The 18,656-nt window shown below is 48.0% G+C and overlaps 1 protein-coding gene across 6 annotated transcripts in view; it reads right to left on the reverse strand.

The window, feature by feature from the left end:
* The window catches only part of LOC104313766 (keratin, type II cytoskeletal cochleal-like), a 63,696-nt gene that overhangs the window by 3,932 nt on the left and 41,108 nt on the right, over positions 1-18,656 (reverse strand). For 3 of the 6 annotated variants that reach the window (XM_069806057.1, XM_069806059.1, XM_069806060.1), the window contains 7 exons: positions 6,292-6,479; positions 5,642-6,000; positions 4,677-4,885; positions 2,029-2,089; positions 1,424-1,519; positions 471-635; positions 205-330 (listed from right to left, as the gene is read on the reverse strand). In XM_069806057.1, coding sequence (XP_069662158.1) covers positions 205-330; positions 471-635; positions 1,424-1,519; positions 2,029-2,089; positions 4,677-4,885; positions 5,642-6,000; positions 6,292-6,379 — 1,104 coding nt within the window. In that variant the 5' untranslated portion in view covers positions 6,380-6,479. Of the gene's footprint in view, positions 1-204; positions 331-470; positions 636-1,423; positions 1,520-2,028; positions 2,090-4,676; positions 4,886-5,641; positions 6,263-6,291; positions 6,480-9,918; positions 10,062-18,656 lie in introns of those variants that run through there. The other 3 variants (XM_069806061.1, XM_069806063.1, XM_069806062.1) reach the window with 3 other exon arrangements.

Consider the following 18,656-nt stretch of genomic DNA (forward strand, 5'->3'; position numbering starts at 1 on the left):
TCTCACCTATAGTTCAGCTGCCTCTCAGCCTTTCATTGCTCACAACACACTTTCTCCCTCCAGCAGAACTGACTTCTTTTGAGGTGAGCATTGCAGCCACCCCCAAACTGCTTCTACAGATGTTGTGTTACACCCAGATCCCTGGCACGCTTGTTGCTGCTAAATCCACTGCTCTGCAGCAGAAGAACAAGGGCAGCTCCTCACCTGGGCCTTTGCATTTTCGATTTCACCCTGCAGCCTCTGGATCATGCGGTTTATCTCTGTGATCTCATTCTTCATGTTGCGCAGATCATCTCCGTGTTTCCCAGCAGTGACCTGCAGTGCCTCGTACTGTGACATAAAACAGTATAAGAGAAAAGGATGGAGTCAGACTGGTAGTCAATTAGCCAGCTAAAATCTCTCCCACTCATGACACACAGGATACATGTACTAGCAGAAGCTTAACTGCCTTTATCTCTCCCATAACTCACCTTGCTTTGGTACCAGGACTCGGCCTCCGCCCGGCTCCTGTTGGCAATCTCCTCATATTGGGCTTTGACCTCTGCAATGATGCTGTCCAGGTCCAGGTTTCGACTGTTATCCATAGACAGCACCACAGAGGTGTCAGAGATCTGGGCCTGCAGCTCCTTAAGTTCCTGCCAGTTGCATTAAAAACAATACCATTAATCACTGACTTTTAAGGGCCTCTCTTTTGGAAGCCAATTAAAGAGAGAATCTGAGAAGAAAAGGGAAAGGGAGGCAGATAAGAAGAATTCAACCAAAACATTAAGTAATTAGAAGGAAACCAACTGAATCACATCAACCTTGCAAAGCACAAAGTAACAAACAACAGCAGAAATTATGTTACTTCTTATCACCCACATTTTGACAGCAAGGTTAGTTTACCCCACTCCCGAGATAAGAACCCAGCATGAAATGCTAGTCCAAGAAGCTTGAGCATCAGCTTCACAACAAAGTGAGGGCCAAATTCCGCCATCTCACCCAAGGATCCAAGTGTCCAGTTCAATCAAACTCTTATCTTGCAAATAATGGGTAAGATAGAGGTGTCTTAGACAAGGAGCTTTCCTTTCTTTCTCTCACAGCACACAAACACACAAGCACACACCAGCACTACAGCACTGGCTATAATACACTGGTTTTCCTTGTTTTCACAGTAACAGCATCAAAAAAATAATACATATCCTGGCTACATTCGCAATAAATCCATCTCACATCCCAGATAGGGAGAAATCACTGTGACATTTCACAGGATGTGCGCTTTACTTGCAGGCTTATTTCTGCTTAGACAAGGGAAGACTCCACGTCTCCATCGCCTTTTTTGTCTCTGGAAACAGCACGTTAATCTTCTCAGTCACCATTCTCTGTTCTTCACCCACTGGTGGAGCTACACTGCAGCACCCACAAGAAGCAGAAAGGACCTTACCGCTTCATAGAGAGCCCTCAGGAAGTTAATCTCATCTGTCAGCGCATCCACCTTGGCCTCCAGCTCCACTTTGTTCATGTATGCGGCATCCACATCCTAAAAAAGTGATAATCCATTGAGATTGCCATAGCGTTGATGACTAAGTCCACCCAGCCTTTGATGGCTTCAAAAGCAGCCATAAACCCATCAAGTTCCCCAAGCTGTCTGCTCTCCATGTCCATCTGCTCAATGACCCACGTCCTAAAAATTACCTACCAGTGTACTAAATATTGCTCGTGTGCCGCATCCCATATGTTCTGTACGGTCCCCTGGACCTGTGTTTGCAAGTCCACTGTCAGTGTGGACAGTCAGGGAAGGCCTTAGGAAATGTCCCAAAGAAAGACATAGCCATAATCTATGATATCCATGGGACCTGGCACTCCTTCCCAGCTTCCTATAGAGACTTCAGTGCCTACACTGAGGCAGCCTTTAGGCAGAAATGAGAGCTGTAATTCTTCACCTGCAGGTCTCTAGGCACAGCTGTAGCAAAGAGAGTGTAGGGGCAAAAGGGGGAGAAGGGCTGCAAACGTATATGATCAGTCCCAGGTAACATCCAGGGCACGCACCTTCTTGAGCACCACAAACTCATTTTCCGCTGCAGTGCGCTTGTTGATTTCATCTTCATATCTGCCAGAAAAAAGGGGATTGGTGTGAAGTTAGAGCCCGGGTTAAAGGAAAAAACATCACAGATAAGAGTTACCCTGATTCCCTTCTCTCCCTCTCCATTTCTCTCTGTCAACTGCTGCAGCGAAGCCTATGACTTCCCCAAGCAAGCCAGCCACAGGCAGGAGAGGTTTGCTGTATCACTGCAGCATGTGTAGTATTTGCACAAGGGGTACCAGCTGTATTCCACAGTTCCAGTTCCAGTCTCACCCGGGGTTTGGATGAGCTGATGCCTGAAAGCTGTTCTGGTCCACGCTGCCATGACCACTAACCTGGAAAGCCTTTCTCACCCATGCCTTCCCACGTTCTTCAAAATTCACTGCACTTAAGAAGATTTCTGCTCCTTACCCTCAGTCATGGACAGCTGCAAGATGGCAGCCTATGTCCTGAGGGTCTCAGCTTTTTCACTTGCCCCTTGAGAGAGCAAGTACAAATGCAGAAGAGATGCAAGCAGATTCAACAAATTCCTCTACGCTGATCAAAGCACTTGCTAATGTTACTTTCACTGTGCACTTCCTTATTACAGACATTTGAGAACATTTTGCAGGTGTCAATCGCCTGCCTCTGTCCTGGTAAGAGCCAAGTATAATTATTCTCATTCCGCACAGAGTCGCTATGCTTCAAGGTCACACAAACTTCTAATATTGGCGACATCCCTTCCTTAGGTGTTCACCTTTAGATGTAATGAGCTAGATCCTCAGCAGATAAAAATCACGCTCTGTTGACTTTACAGGAGTTCACTGATTTGTACCACTTGCAAGCCTGGATCTCAGAGCCTGCCTTACACCATTCTACGTACAGCCAACCTGCTGAAACAAACAGCAAGAATCTGCTATACGAATCCTGAAAGTCATCCAAGGAACAGAGCAGGAACCACCTTCTCTGGCTGTTTCAGAATTGCCGTTGCCAAAATTAGAACACTGGTCTATTTATTTACACGGTCCCTGCATGGCTAGCGCTGTAATCTGCCTTCCAAAGTGCGAGCTACTTCACGTTCAACAGCCTTCATGTACCTCCCCTTCTGCTCCACACTGGAAGCTTGCCCATCCACACTAGCCGAAATGGACATTATCCCTTTCGAGGTCAATGATCTGCATCTGTTACTATTGCAGAGTAATATATGACCTGGAAATTACATGACCATGCTGCATACGCACAGCCTGCAGCGCAGAATGGATAATCAGAGATAGGTAAAAAGGCTGAACTATTCTAGAACGGTTTGTCAAATTCCTCGTTTCCTGGGGGAAGCTCCGCCAAGCTGGTCAACAAATTGACAAATCATTCAATATTCTCCATTAACTCCCAAAGCACCTCAGGAAGCCCAATGCACTATCACACCTTGGCATGCCCTGCACCAAGGATAGCATGAATACAGTCTGCTCCTACACTTGCTTACTTTGAACCACACCCTTAGTCAATGCAGTTACTGAATAAGGGACTGAATCTCAACCCCTGGAGCCTTGTGCATATAAATCTCCTCCCCTACCCCAGATATAAATGGAGAATTACTGTGTAAATTGGACATATTGAAAAAGCGGCAACAGACACATAAAGAGTTAGTCATGTTTTAGGTATTCTACTTAGAAGATGAGATTTTCTTCATGTAAATGGGGAGAAGCAGGTTCTGAACTCCAGTTACTGCATCCTCACCCCCTCTGCTGCACTAGCATCTTAGGCTCCTAATTCCTGCTTCCTTTCTCTTACCACATACAGGGTTTGGTTTTACATGGACCTGTAAGCTGGAGGAATAAATATGCACCTGTGCACCTTGCATTCATGTGACATGCAACTAAAATTAGGGCCATAATTCCTCTGGGTGCAAACCAGCTCCTTGCTGCTGCCTTGCAAAGATGCAAAGTACAGCTGTGAATGAGCATGGGGTGGAAACAGCTGAGCAGGGTCAGGGAAAACATCATCCCCATGCACCTCCTTGGGAATCGCTGGCTATTGACCTTCCCTAAACACACCCTGGGGATTATCAGATCTCTTTGTTTTCAGTTCCGGCTTGATCCAGTATGCCAGCTCCCTCTTTTCTTCCCCCCCCCCCCCCCCCTTTTTTTTTTAATTAAAGGCATTCCCCTGTACAGCTGGGTTGGGCACAGGCTGGGACAAAGGCTACTTTCTTCATAGAACTCCTCCCAGGTGACACGATTTGGACTGAAAAGTCACTTACAAATTGCAGATCACCTGCTCCATTACCTGCCCACAAAACAAGCAGCAGTTCACCCGCTGCCTGCCAACCCGCTGAGCTCCCATGGGGTTCCTAAGGACCCGAACTGGCACGTCCAACCCAAAGTATGAAGCCATCCCTGAGAAGGCTCCAAAGCAAAGCCAAGAGGATAGAGCCACTGAAGACCATGTAGGAACAAGGTGCCAGGAACAACAAGCGATCCAGGCAAGAAGAATCCAGGCAGCTTCCCTAGACTAGACACCTAACTCGTGGCTGGAAAAAAATGTCCCTCCCTAGCAGAAAAGCTGGGGACATCTCTGCCAGAATACTGACCAACCTGCCAGCTCAACTACACCATTAGATTGGAAGATTATACGTTACTTGGACTTGAAATCCTCAACAAGATCCTGCATGTTCTTCAGTTCGCCCTCCAAACGTGCTTTGTCATTCAACAACCCATCCAGCTGATGTCGCAGGTTGTTGATGTATGTCTCAAACATCGGAGCAATGTTACTCCGGGTGGTCTTCTGGTCCTGGAGGAGGCTCCATTTGGTCTCCAGCATTTTGTTTTGCTGCTCCAGGAACCGGACCTGGAAAGCAACCAAGAGACATTTGTGAAAGCTGGAGGAAGGGGGAGCTGACACTACAGAGTTTAGATCCTGAGGGAAGGACAGGCTGTGGATGGTATCTGAAGAATTTAGATTGCTCATACGAAGCACCTAAACTCTGGAGAGTGATAAAGACCATGAGGGAGCACTGTTACTCTGAGGCTTGGCTTATGACTTTAAGGCTTTGTATGAATTAAAGATAAGCAGACTCTGCTTGCCTGACACTTGACAGAAGCCATCCACAGACCTCAAAGTCATCCAATTACTCAAACTCCAGGTCTGGATTCCTTGCATTTTGAGGATGCCAAAGCTGAAGTTTACACAGGACATAGGATCAATTAGTGCAAGACAGTAAAGCCACAGAGGTACAGGGCAGTGCAAACAAACACAGCAAGCTCTTACTTATGTCAAGATACGTTCTACTGGCACGATTCCTCTCCAAGAGGGCCCCTCCTCCCTGAATTTGGTGGTGGTGTGCTTGAGTGCAGATTTGCTTTTTAAAGCCTGCACCCACATGATGGGCAACACCAGCTGAATAAAGGGGGTACAAAGCTGGCCTAAGCAGGGCAAAACCCTTTACTCTCAGTAAATGCAAGCAGGGCTTTAATAAGAGTTATTGGATTGCAGCAGGCAAATCCTGAGCCCATTTGTGAATCCCTCACTGGGTTAAGCAAGCTTTGGGTCAGACCTGCTTTTAAAGCAGTGTCCACAGAGCTATCAGTCCTTCCAACACCTCACCTTGTCAATGAAGGAGGCGAATCTGTTGTTGAGTGTCTTGATTTGCTCCTTCTCCTCCTTGCGCACCCGCTGGATATTGGGGTCAATCTCCAGGTTCAGGGGCGTCAGGAGGCTCTGGTTGATGGTGACCTCCTGAATGCCCCCAGGGCTGAGCACCCCACCCCATCCTATGCCTCCGTAGCCGTGTCCAGAGTGAAATTTGTAGGGCCTGGCAGCTCCAAGGGAGAACTGCTGGGCAGAGCTGAGGTTGTAGAGGCTGGAGCTGCTAAAGCCACCTGCCCTCCTTAAGCTGACACCTCCTCCTAGTCCACGGGCTAAGGAGACAGTGCTGACCCGCACTTGGCTGATCCCTGGGACAGCTGCAGAGTGAGAGCTGAAATTCAAAGGCTTGGACATGGCTGCTCCAAGGGTGTTTTCAGTATCCCTCTCCCTTCAAAAGCTCAGGGAAGCTGTGCTGGAGACCAGGGAAGTGAGTTCTCCTGACTGCTTCTCCTTTTATCCGTTAGAAAAGCTGGGCTTGGCCCAAGGGCAAGAGGGATCATTTTACTGCCTCGGAGATCTGGGTGTGCCTGGCTGCCTTCCCACCCTCCGTCAACCTGCTGAATTTGAGCAGGCAAGAAGGGAAGGGCCAGGGAAGGGCCAGGACTCACCTGGCGCCATGTCCCCACGCTCAGATATGGCTTTGTTCTGCACCACCCTTCGCCTCTGCCACACATGCAGCCAAGGGACGTGAAGCATGGGCTCTTCTCAGCTCCCTTCACAGAGAGTTAGAATAGCACAGGTCCGAGCCCCGTTTCCTCAAGGCTTCTCCATTCCTCCCCGCTTGCCTAAATGGATGCTGAAATGAGAAGAGGGGGAATACGCATTTATTTTTAACTCTATTGCAGAGCAGGTAGCTCCCCTGTGCAACAGCAGAAAGGAGATGAGGGGCCTCAGCTTAGTGCCAGGTCATGCCTAGTTTAATATAAACCAAAGCCAGCTGCAGCCTTGGCACACACATTGTACTCTGCCAGCAGCACCCAGCAAGTCTGCGCCAGGCAGGGGAATGAGGGTGGCAGTTTGGAGATGCTGCAGCTATCCCTGGACACCATGGTTTTGCTTTCTCTCTCCTGTTAGTGCTAAAATAAAGATGGTTTAGGTGGGTTGCACCCTGCACATGGCAATACCCAACATGCTAGTCCACGCTCAAAAGGAGACAGGACAGGCTTCTGCTTAAATTTCTGGGTTCCTATGCAGAAGAGGCAGAGACAAAAATTAGTTTTATGGGCTTTCTACACTTTCAAATAGCCTTAAAAGGGACAGGTCTCTACTATCAGGTTGTAAATCCTCCAGGAGAACTTCAAAGTTTGGCCTGAATGTGTCACCCTTCAGCGCTTCCCCTCATCAGGACAGCAAGATAGCGCTGGCTACATATTCTGGCCACAGCCTATTCAAAATATGTACTTCCTTCTTTGCGGGAAGAATACAAGTTGACTGGAGATCCCAGCTACTAAAAGGAAATTCTCTTTTTGAAGGAGGGAAAGGGGGAGATTGAGCCAGACAGAGACATATGAGGGAAGATTCTTCGCTGCCCAGCAAGCTGGCTCGGCTTCCACCAGCAAAAAAAAAAAATAATCCATTGAGTGTAAAGCAAACTTACGTGTTACACACACCCAGCTACACTCGACCTGATGCCTGATGTAGACAGGCTAGGGTTCATTTCATCTGTACATAGCTAGCAACAAGGCAGAAGCCTCCAGCTGCTTTACATAGCTCCAGGTTCTTCTGAGTTCACAGAGAGTCAGGCTGCTCTCCTGCAACTCCTCTGGGTTGGCTTGAGAAGACAGGGATCGAATCTGAATGTGTGATTTAGAGTCCGACACTCAGGCAAGAATAACTCCCACCAAAGTAAGGCCCAGCTGCTGGATTTTATCAGGTTGCATTCCAGCCTCAACTCCTTTGTATCAGCAGACAGGGATTTTTTGCACAACACAACACGCAAACCAGAAAGCAATCCAGCCAGGTAAAACACAAGCCTGCTGTCAGATAAACTATCATAAAGGCAAAGCTGTTCTCAGCAGCCTCAGCAGAAACACCAGCTCAGCAGTAAGAGAACTGAACTTCACCCTGGTTTGCACTATCAAGGGCCAGATCAATGAAAAGCCATCTTCCCCATTGAAAAGCCCCATTACCGGCATGCAGCACCACTGATTATAGGTAAGGATGAGTCCATTTTCCATTCGAAGTTCAAGCTTTTTTTTCTGTACCATTAGCAACCTAGTCAATGCAGGAGAGACTGAGGAAAGCCTCATTTACCTTGCTGCTATATGCTCCCCAGCTCCCAGTGTCGCAGCTAGCCAGTTTAGATCCCTTGCACCCCTCCTACAAAGTGAACATTCCCCATTTAAGTCTGGTTTCAAGTCAGGGTAAGTCAGAGCAGGATGCAGCGATCCATGGATGTTACCAGAGTTTGTTTGTGTTGTTGGGATGCCATGGTAACACTGCATAGTTTCACAACCGCAGGGACTCTAAATACTTCCAAGCCCATGCGAATGACCCCCAGGGATTCAGGTTTGGTAACACAAAAGACACTGTATTGACTGGTTAAACTCCCTCCTGGGGAACATTGCGACTGTTGTGCTTGGTGTCACGACAAGCTAGCCCAGTCCCTGCACACCCAGGAACAACCTGCCACTGTGCACTGACGCTCACAAAGCCAAGACTCACAAATGATAAATCCCTCCATAAACCCTTGGGAAAATGAACCAAGCTCTCAATTCCAGCCCAGAAAGTGAAAAAAGAAAAAAAAAAAAAAATCAAATATGGTCATGTCCTAATGGAAGAGGAAGAAATCTTCACAGGTGAGCAAAATTCTGTGTTAAGAACATGTTATTATGCTGATCAATGTTGGCCTGTTGTTTCCACATCTTCTGTCAATATCCCATGGGCTATCTCTTGCTGTACATTTAGATTGCAATGTTTGGATTGAAAGCTCTGTGGAGCAGGGAGTGCCCTTATGTTTTGTGTGTGCACAGTGCAGTCCTAGTTTGTGATTACTTGCTCCAAAGTGCTTCAGCAGTGAGTTATAAATTAATTAACATCCTAATGACAAGCAGTGTTTGGTGGTCTCATGATTTTGGGGTATCACAAGAGAACAATGGGGCACTCATGGGGCTGTCAGAACGATGCTGTCAAACTGTTGTTCTTGCTAACAACACCCAAAAGTGATGCCAACACAGCAGCACTTCCACTGACACCTGCAGCCATAAAACTGCTGTGCTGAAGATTCCCACCATGCTGCGATCACAGCTTGCCCTTTCAGGATCTAAGTAGCCTCACTAATAAAAATTTCCAGCTCATTAATAATTCCTGCCAATATAGAGAGGTTGCTCCAGAGAGAACTTGTTCTCTTACTGTCCCAAATGCAGGTACTGTATTTCAACAATCTGATATACAAATGACCCATGTTAGGATAAGATGGCCACCTATCATGAAGTTTTATTGATTTGTTTAGTCCTACTTCCTGTGTCACTCAGGCTATAAAAAATATAATGATACAGCTCTTCAGCCTAGTATCTCAACAACAGGGAAGCAGCTTTTCCAGAAAGGCAACGGCTCACTGATGTGAAGGATTCATTCGTTCCAAAGGCTGGTACCTTGGTACAGTTCATTGCTTTGCAGCAGGAACCCTCCTGCAATAACTCAGGGCCTTACGTCTAATTTGAAGTTATTTAATGGGTGTCTTTAGTTTTCTGCCACTGCCCACTTCCGAAGCACTTAAATGGCTCTCTTGAACCTGGTATGATTTCCCTATTAATGTTAAGTCACCACCCTCTTAGTCTTATATTGGATAAACTGAATGGGCTGAAATCCTGACACATTTCATAAATAAGTGGCTTTTCTGAGGACCTGAAATCACTTCTATGGCCTCTCTCTGCTCCAGTGCCCTTGGCACGTGCATCAGTATTGTTCGTGCTGCGACTTCATGCAGTTTTACACGTAGAAACTGCATTTTGCTCTCCACTTTTACAGCCCCGCAGCTGTAATGGCCTCAGGTCTCAATCAGTGCTAGAGGCTGGTATGACGGGTCTTAAACTACACTGTGTCTTCCAGCTACACCTCTCCTTTTCACAACAAAGCGGAACAGCCCGAGTATTCAGGGGGGCACCACAAGGACTGGTAGGAATAGCTGGATGCAGCTTGCCTGGGATGACAGAGCCAGCTGCTGCAGACCAGAGGCAGCTCCATGTTAACAAGGCTTCCAGCAAGCTCCTGTCCCTCCAGGAGCTGTATCTCACCTTTCCTCCTCCCTCTGCCTGCTCCACTGAGGCTGGGAAGCTCTCGGCTTGGCTCCTTGCTGCCTGGCCACTCCTGGGAAGCTGCCTGCTGCTGGCTGTGTAATCCACCACTGAGAAACACCTCCCTGAGCTCAGAACTGGCCACGCTCATTCTGCTATCTGAAACACAAAAAGAGCATTGGTCCAAACTCCAAGGTGTTTAGCTAACAGCACAAAACCACTTGCCAGGCACCTCCAGGAACAACTTGGACTCCCAAAGGAGTTGCTGTCACTGGAGTCGTGTGTCGTCCCCCCGCCTCCTCCCCAGCATCTTCCAGCTGCTCAGCACACCAGTGTAGCTCCCCTGCCCCACGGATGGAGCCGCACACGCCTCCTGCCCTGTTTGCAGAAGGAGCGTTTACGGCCCACGCTACAGCTGCAGCAGTGGGAACCTCTGCACGTTGCCATGAGATCCTGGACAAACAAGCAAACCCAGCCCAGGCAGATGGACTGCAGGGATCCTTCCCAGGAACACAGCGTGTGGCAGGGCACCAGCTCATCAGAAAAGCTCTCTGTGCCTGACGCATGGTGGAGGCATTCAAGCTATGGACTTTCCCCCCCTCCAGCCTATTTTACATTCACCTAAAGCTGTTTTTTTCCCGTCTCCCCCAAATTACAAGAAATCATGAAGGAATAACTATAAATACAGTTATAATTACATATAATCATAATTACATGGATAATTTTTACATGAAAGTTGAGAGTCACTCCCACAGCTAAAGCCTTAAGGAAAAACAAACAAACAAACAAATTAAAACACTACAGTTTTCAAGGCCAAGGTGAAATTGCCAGCCCTGGTAATGCTGAGCTCAGTTCTTCTGGAAACGGCACGTCTCAGAAGAGACTGGAAAATCCATGTTCTGTCCTCACAAAAAAATCACATGCAACTTTTGAGTCCTGCCCATTGAATCTGTTGGTCTGTTCAAGTTCCTAACAGCTGATCTGATCTAACCTCTGTGGATACTCGCATGGTACAGAGCAGGCAAGCCAGGTCAGATCAGAGTCCATCTATCTCAAGCCAGTAATACATGTTGGCCAGCCCCAAAATACAGGGCAATTATGCAGTGATCCTTCCTCTGGCCACATTTCTCCAGCCATCAGCTGTTTAACCCTTCCCAAGTTGGAGGTTGCATCTTGACCAGCACGTTTAACTGCTGCTGATGGTCCTCTCTCCCCATTATTGGTCCTCTCCTTGGTTAAACTCATCCCTGCTCACTACAGCCTGCAGCAATGAGATTGCATGTGGCATGAGAAGATCTTCCCCTGCTCCTCTTTTAATTAACTCAATTGCAAGCTAATGTGCCCCATTCAGAGCAGATGGAAACTGTGAGGTCATTTCACTGCAGTCAAGGGAACACCACCAGTTTATAAGAGCTGAAATAAAACTAGTGCAACAGTACTCAGCATCATTACAGGAGTTTGTGGGCCTGATTCATGCCTAGGTGAAAGGATAATGCCACAAAGTAAACAGAGCAAGGAAGGAGAGAAAAGATCTAGATCTAGCACAGTCATCAAGAAGAAATGCTCTTATCAAAATTTTGTGTCACCAGACACAGCTTGGGCAGAGTCAATGGCATGATGCCACTTTACACCAACTGATCATCCAAATCCAGGAAGGATTAAGGTCTTACTTCCCCCAAAACACTAAGCATCCAACAAGACAGCCATCCTAATTCACCCGTGTTTGTACAGCCCTTGGCGCAATGTAATTGTGGACAATGACTGGGTTTCTTAATAGCTGCCACAACACAAATAACCACCTTCACCCTGGTGACTACACGGGAACAAAGATGCTCCACAACCTCTGGCCCCAATTATGAATTCCAAGATCTTTTGCAAAAATCAAAGCTGTCCAAACACATCTGTTACCCAATAAATGCTCCTAAGGAAGAAAAACAACAAAGAAACACAGAACTGTATGCAGTGTTTTAGAGATAAACTGTCCTGCAGGCAGGAGCTATGTGGGAGAGGCAGGAGTAAAACCCGTATCACCTCCCTCCACTCCCTATGCACAGAGCAACATGTTACCAAATATGTGGCTGCAAATATTCATTTGAATTTTCAGGCCACTGGATTGCAAAAACTCCATCAGATTCAGTGTAAACTGTTCTCCTGCTACAGAAGGCGGTTCATACCAGTCAGGGTTTCCAGAGATGGCTTCTCCTGAACAAGCACCAGGGACTTCCACAGCAGGGATGTTTTCCATGTGCAGCTACAGGAATTCAACACATTTAACTTGTAGAAATGGGAGGTTGTAGGATCTACCCAAAACAGCTCAATCTGCGAACACATGAACAATTTTGTGAAGGGCAGAGAAGCAGAAAAGCCAAGGCAGAGGGGCTAAACGAAAGAAGTGTAGGACCTCCTAGCAAATGAGTCACTGTCAAAGGAAGAGAAAGGCAAAAAAAAATTCAAGCGATTGATTTGTTACAAGTATTTTATTACGGCTATAATCACCAAGCTGAGATATGGTGTAACCATACCTCTGCTTACAGAGGGGCTAATTCAGCTCTCAGGGAGACAAGGTTTTTTTCCTACAATTGCAAACACGGGAAATACAGAAACAAGGAGAATCACGCTCCCAAGATCTGGGCTTCAGCACTTCCCAACTGTTTGCTGTTGCACCAGCCTGGTATTTTATCTCAGCATTTATATCTCAGCCAGTAAGACACACTAGTCCAGCACCCAGCTTTTAACCCAAATATCACAGAGTTAGAAGCTTCCAAATGAAAGCCAAAAGGAAAGCGAAACGCCTCCTTTCCTCTGGCCTTCTCCCAGTTTGGGACTTGCTATCAGGTTTTAGAGTAGGAGCAAAGGGCAAGATTGCAGCCTTGGACCAGACGGGGAGCCAAGCCCTGGGTGCTGATAGCAACAGAGGGTGTGGTAGCCCTGTGTCAGGCACCATCATAACCCATCAATACATTCAATGATGACAATAATAATTATAATTGTAATTATCTTGCACCTGCCCACATTGCCTATGACATGAATGACTCTTTCCAGGTCTGTGGGAGGGGAGGGAAGATCAGGTCCAGCATTGCATGGAGCTGGGGCTACCCACGGCCACGGCTGCTGCTCAGAAACCTCCACCGGCCCCAGCACCCGACCGCCTCCTCCCTACACCCGGCAGCACCCCAAAGCCACCTCCAGCCATCAGCTCCACTTGCGGCAGGTTTCCATGTTACACGAGGACAGCGTGGGAGGAGAGAGGCTTGGCAGGAAAAGTAGAAGAGGGAAAACAGTGCCAAGAGTGAGAACAGCTCTCCACGACGCCGAGGATGCTTCTTTCCCACGTACCGTGGGCTGCACAACTCTTCAGTGCAGGGGAAGAGCTTTACCCGGTACGAAAAAAGGCGTAAGTGCCCTTCAAGGCAGGACTGAGCTTCGAGTTTACCGCGTTCACCAGGCGTGCACCAGGCATGAATCAGTCATGCAGAATTTGACCCCAGGAGTTAAAAATCAGGATGAATCAGATCTGGTACCAGATTTAAGAGGGATTACAGACTCGCTCCTGGGCTTAGTGCCGGTGTGGCCCTGACACATGCACACACGTGGGGTTGCACGGAGCTGTCGCACAGGCACTTGCAGCCTGGCTGTGCCATGTCATAACCATCCTCACAAAGCCAAGACAGAGTGAAGCAAGCGGGTGATTCCTCCCTCTGCCTCAAGGTGCTGACTTGGGTCTGTGCCTGCACTGGGTGCACGCTACGAACCTGTTGAGCTACGCTACAGGGCACACCATTTGGTGCCAAGGTTTCCCTTGCAGACACGTCGGAACGGCAAGCGGCTCCCAACTGCAGGCTGCATGGCTAAGAGGAGGCTCCAGGAGTTAACTGGCCCCTGGCGGTAACCCAGCACCAAACCCATGCCCACGGCAACTGCCCCTTTGCAGCAATTCAAGCACTGACCAGGAGCAGAGCTGGCCGTGCCCTGCACCTCTCTGCGCTGCGGAGGGGTTGGGTTGCATCATTTGGGAAGTATGCAGCATGACAAACCACCGCAGGAGAGCTGTGGTGAGGTGTAGGCATGGCCAAACGCCCGCTTCGCGTTTATTCCAAAAAGTTGTTGGTGGCACAAGGTGAAAAGTGGGAGACTGAGATCCAATTCACTTAAGTGGCCAGGAAAAAAAATAAACTCAGACCTTTTGCCTGATGATTTGGGCATGTGGCCTCTGAAAAGTGCAGGCACAAGGCAGCCTCACTCAACAAGTGAGGGGGCTCCAGCACAAGGAGCTCCCACCCTGATCTTCATGGGATCCCACAGCAAATTGTCCCTCAGTTTGTCCCAACACAGCTGCGGCACCAAGCAGTGACACCATGCCCTTCTCCCATTCCCACCCTCACTGCTCCTAGCTTATGGCTCCCACCTGACGACAAATGCAGCAGGAGCCCAAATCCCTGTCCTCGCAGAGAAAAAATACACCCAAAGACATCTCACCTCACGTGCTGTCCCTTAAATTTATGGGCTCAGTCCCGCTACGCTAATTTTAGGAGAGAAGCTGCTGTAGGCTGGGATTGCTCCAATCAGCCACCAATTCCCACCTTGGGGCAAAATGATCTGTTTCTGCAATTCCCAATGCAAATGTCCACCTTTTAACTACCACTCTGATGTCTTAGGTGTCCGTCCCCCACGCCCCCCCCCCCCCCAAAAAAAGATCCCAGTGTATTTTAGTCTCAGAACCTGCATGTTGCAAAACAGGTAGATGGCCTCATAAATATCCATGCAGCCTCATTAAAAGCTAAAGGTTCGCAGCACCCACTGAAACACAATACATCATTATTTATGCTGCAAACCATGTGAGAATGACACAATGCAGAAACAAAATGCCTAATTAAAAGTGACACAAGAGCACAGAGCCAGATTGTAATCAGAGTGGCGGATACTGGGTGCTGTCTAAAAGGAATGAAGTCATTTGCTCAAGTGTGGATTGAGAAACACTAAGCAGTAAATCCTCACATTGTGTGTCTCATTTATGCTCTTTTTATAAGCAGGGACACTGAGAAAGGAGAAGCCATTTGCCAAAGTAACAGGACAGGTTATTAGAAAGGGAACTGGCAACATTCAGGCTCCCAGCATAGCTCAAAGAGTGGTTGACAAGTGGGGATGATGGACAGCTGAGAACACATAGAGATTCATAGACTTTGGGACAGCCTTCAACTGAGAAAATAAAGCAGCAGTTTCTAAGATGAAGCAGAGTCCCTTTATTTGGGAGATGATATGATACGGCTGCCTGGGGGAGATCTAGTGCCCAGCAGCTGCTTCCCCAGCCCTAGGCACGGAGAGTATCACCCAGCCTCTTTGTACAGTGGGAAGGGAAAAGCCTGCAGCACCTGAACAGAAACAAGTGATGTCACCACCACTTAATTAGTCCTCCTTATTTTTTCTCAATACCTGAAATTTCCTGGAAACTACGTGAGCAAAAGCGCAGCAGATGGGTTGGAAACCTTCCTGAGTGTGAAGCAGATGTGGGCGCGTCCCATCCTGCCTTCCAAACCCTTCTATAAATTCTTTGCAAGTGACGTCTATTTTGGGGGAAGTGATCTAGATGGCAGGGTTTTAGCTACTTGCTGTTTCACCCAGAAATCAAAAAGAAGGAAGGAGGGAAGGGGGTTGGCAGGAGGAGGGGGATGAAGATGGCTCTGGGCAGGCACATAAAGGAATGAAAGGAGTAAGAGAATATGGAAATGTGACACTAGAAGGGTGGATGAGCACGTAAAGAAGGAATAAGTGAGAAAGAAGGAAAAAGTAGGGGTGGGGTGGAGCTGGGGAAGGCTGCAGAGCTACCCCCAACCCTCCCCCAAACCAGGGTCCACAAAGAGCCACTGTCTGGGGTGAAATTCTCCCGTCCTCAGCCACCATGCCCCGATTCCAGCACAGGCAGGGTGGCTACAGCGCTTCCATCAGTGCCCATCCACCGTCGCCCAGGTTTAGGGAGGGTCGGACAAGGAGAGCAATGGCAAACCACATGCGTGCCCAAATCAGCATGCAGCCCTGTGGTCACTGGCGTGTCCCTGGCTGTCCTACCACAGCACTGGTCTGGGCATGCCTCCAGCCCAGCCCAGCACCTTCCCTTCTCCACCGGGCACTGCAGAGATGGGCTGAGAAACAGAGCTGAACTACGGCGTCTCTGCAATCAAAGTCCCTCACCACAAATCCAGCTCTGGGCAGCATTGCTGGCCTGTGACCTCATATAATCAACCTATCTACAGCCTACGCCACTGAACAGGTAAATGCCTCTCCTGTCACAGGATAAGGGCCAGCAGCCAAATTTAACAAAAACAAAACAAGCATTTAACAAAATAAACCCTCTTCTTACTTTTTTTTAAACCTGAAGTGAACTCAGTGGACTGAATTGGCTCTCTGGAACTAGGAAGCTGCAGCTGCTCTGCCTTGCCCTACCTGCGGCCACAATATCAGCCATTCCCCTGCGATGTGTCATTTGGTTTAACACACACAGTTCCCACTCCAGACGCTCCTCGCGTGCCTGATGAGGCTTAAATAAGTCCTGCTGACCCACTCATTACCTCCGCAGCTCTCTGCATCCCTCAGCCCTGTCTCTGTCTTGCTTAACCTTAATCATTCGGATTCCTTGGGGCAAATGCTGATTCGCTGTTTATGCTTCATACACTACCCATACCTAATAAACAGCAATTACTTATGGAACCTTGATAAATAAATTATTCTACTATGCGTATACATACTGAGCCCGTAACCCTAAAATGTGATTTTCCAGATGGCCAGGATAAATCTCCATGACTCAAGGGACACGTGAAAAGACTCTCTAGGTTTGTCTGCAAAGATTTAAGCATCCCCAAGCCACCCTGTGCCCATCCCCAAACATCAACCTATGAAACAACCACACTGTAAACTCAAAGCAACACATTGCCTTGCTCCAGACATATCCAGAATGGCAGACCCTGGGACCACTCAGCATCTTTGGATGGTGACGACTCCATCCAAACAGAGCAGGGGACAAGCTAGACCAGGCTGCAAGGACACAGGCAGCAACATTACGACAGTAGAAGGACACAGCAGGTTAGCTGGAGGTGACTGGACCCTTCATCGCATCCTCCAGAGCCTTCTCCACCTTGTACCACCCTCCTCTTGTCCCCATCCTTTTTTTAGCTTGTTCTGCTGTGTAGCCAAGAAAGCTAGCACCAAATCTTAAAGCCCAATTTTAGAGACCAGCCCATTCCAAATTGAACCAAATACCTGGCCGAGGAGGAGCATCGAGAGCATCAGCAGGAAAGGAAGAAACACCCTGACTCAGCACTGCCTCTCCCATAGGGCAGGGAAGACAACAAGGGAGAGAAACATGTAGCAAGGCTTTGGCTGCCAATGTGTAAAGCAGCCCTCCTTTCTTCATCCTTGAAAAGACAGCATGGGGTGACAGGTTTCTGCACTAAGCGCACCTACAATACCAAAGAGCAGAATCATTTCAGTATCAGGCCGTTGGGCATTGCCATGGAGCAATGCCCTGGCTAGACTGAAATTAGGGTCTCCCTAGGACCCAGGACCACGAGCAGTAGTGTGCCCCCCTTAACAGGGCAAGCTTGGATCCCCACCTCACCCATCTGCCTAGCAGGTGTGACAACAGGAGCTTCAGCCTTGGCACCTAGAAAGGAGAGCTTAGAAAGCGGGTTACTCCTGTCTATGCAAGCTCTTCCCACACATCCTCATATCACCTGCCAGCAGAGATGACCACTTGCAAACACTTTCCTTCGAGGGTTATTGCAAATTATACCCATCCTTCTGGAAGGAAGTAGAACTTTGAAAAGCCTTGCTCATCTCAGAGTAGAGTGGCCCCAATGCTCCCACTGAAAAATGGCTTTCCACCCTGCCTTTCCCAAACATTAAAGGCAGCTTTAATCCTAAGCCATCATCCTTCTGCATCTATCTGTGGCAGAATGATTTGGCTCCTGCCTCTAGCATCTAACAGAGAGGATATGGGATATAGTACACGATGCTATGCAGGAACTGGGACTCAAAAGGCATCAAGCAACATGTTACAATTAGATCTGATCACCCAAAGAGTTTTTTTGTTTTGTGCTGTTCTGCACTGGGAGATGCTATTTCAGCCAGACTGGATATCCTCACAGGCTGGATCCAGTGTTAGAAACTTCATTTCAAGGAAAAAAAAAAAAAAGAGGGTAGAGAAAGAATTGATACTTAAAGGAGTTAATGCTCAGGCAAATGTGGTTGCCGATGCAATGACCAGCAGTGCTTTCTCTGCAACAGTACTTCCTGAGATCTTGCAAAACATAATCGTGCAACATCCATCTAGCTCAGTGCAGAACACTGCTCCTAGCCGCTATTAAATTGAACTAGCCTAATGTCATCTCTATCTCCTTCCCTCAGAGGGATCATTCCTAGGGAGCCATCAAAACTGCCCTCAGTACGAGATGAAGCAAAAAACCTGCCAGGTGACCCCATGACCTGATGCTAATCGGGAACACTGATGTGCCTGCAACCGCAAAGCCACAAACCGGCAGCCCACGATGAGATAGATAATCTCACCTCACCTTGCAAGAGCCATGAGCTTTGTCATCTCCCAGCCATAAATTTTGTTTTAGTCCTTAAAATAAACCATCAGGACTAAACTGAAAAGTCCTGACAAGGATCCGTTGAGTGAGGCAGTTGGTATTCAAATGGATCATCAGGGGAAACATTTTCCCTGGAAAGGGTGTTTTGGCAAGATG

Source organism: Haliaeetus albicilla, chromosome 18 (genome assembly GCF_947461875.1).
Source record: "Haliaeetus albicilla chromosome 18, bHalAlb1.1, whole genome shotgun sequence".
Lineage (NCBI taxonomy): Eukaryota > Metazoa > Chordata > Aves > Accipitriformes > Accipitridae > Haliaeetus > Haliaeetus albicilla.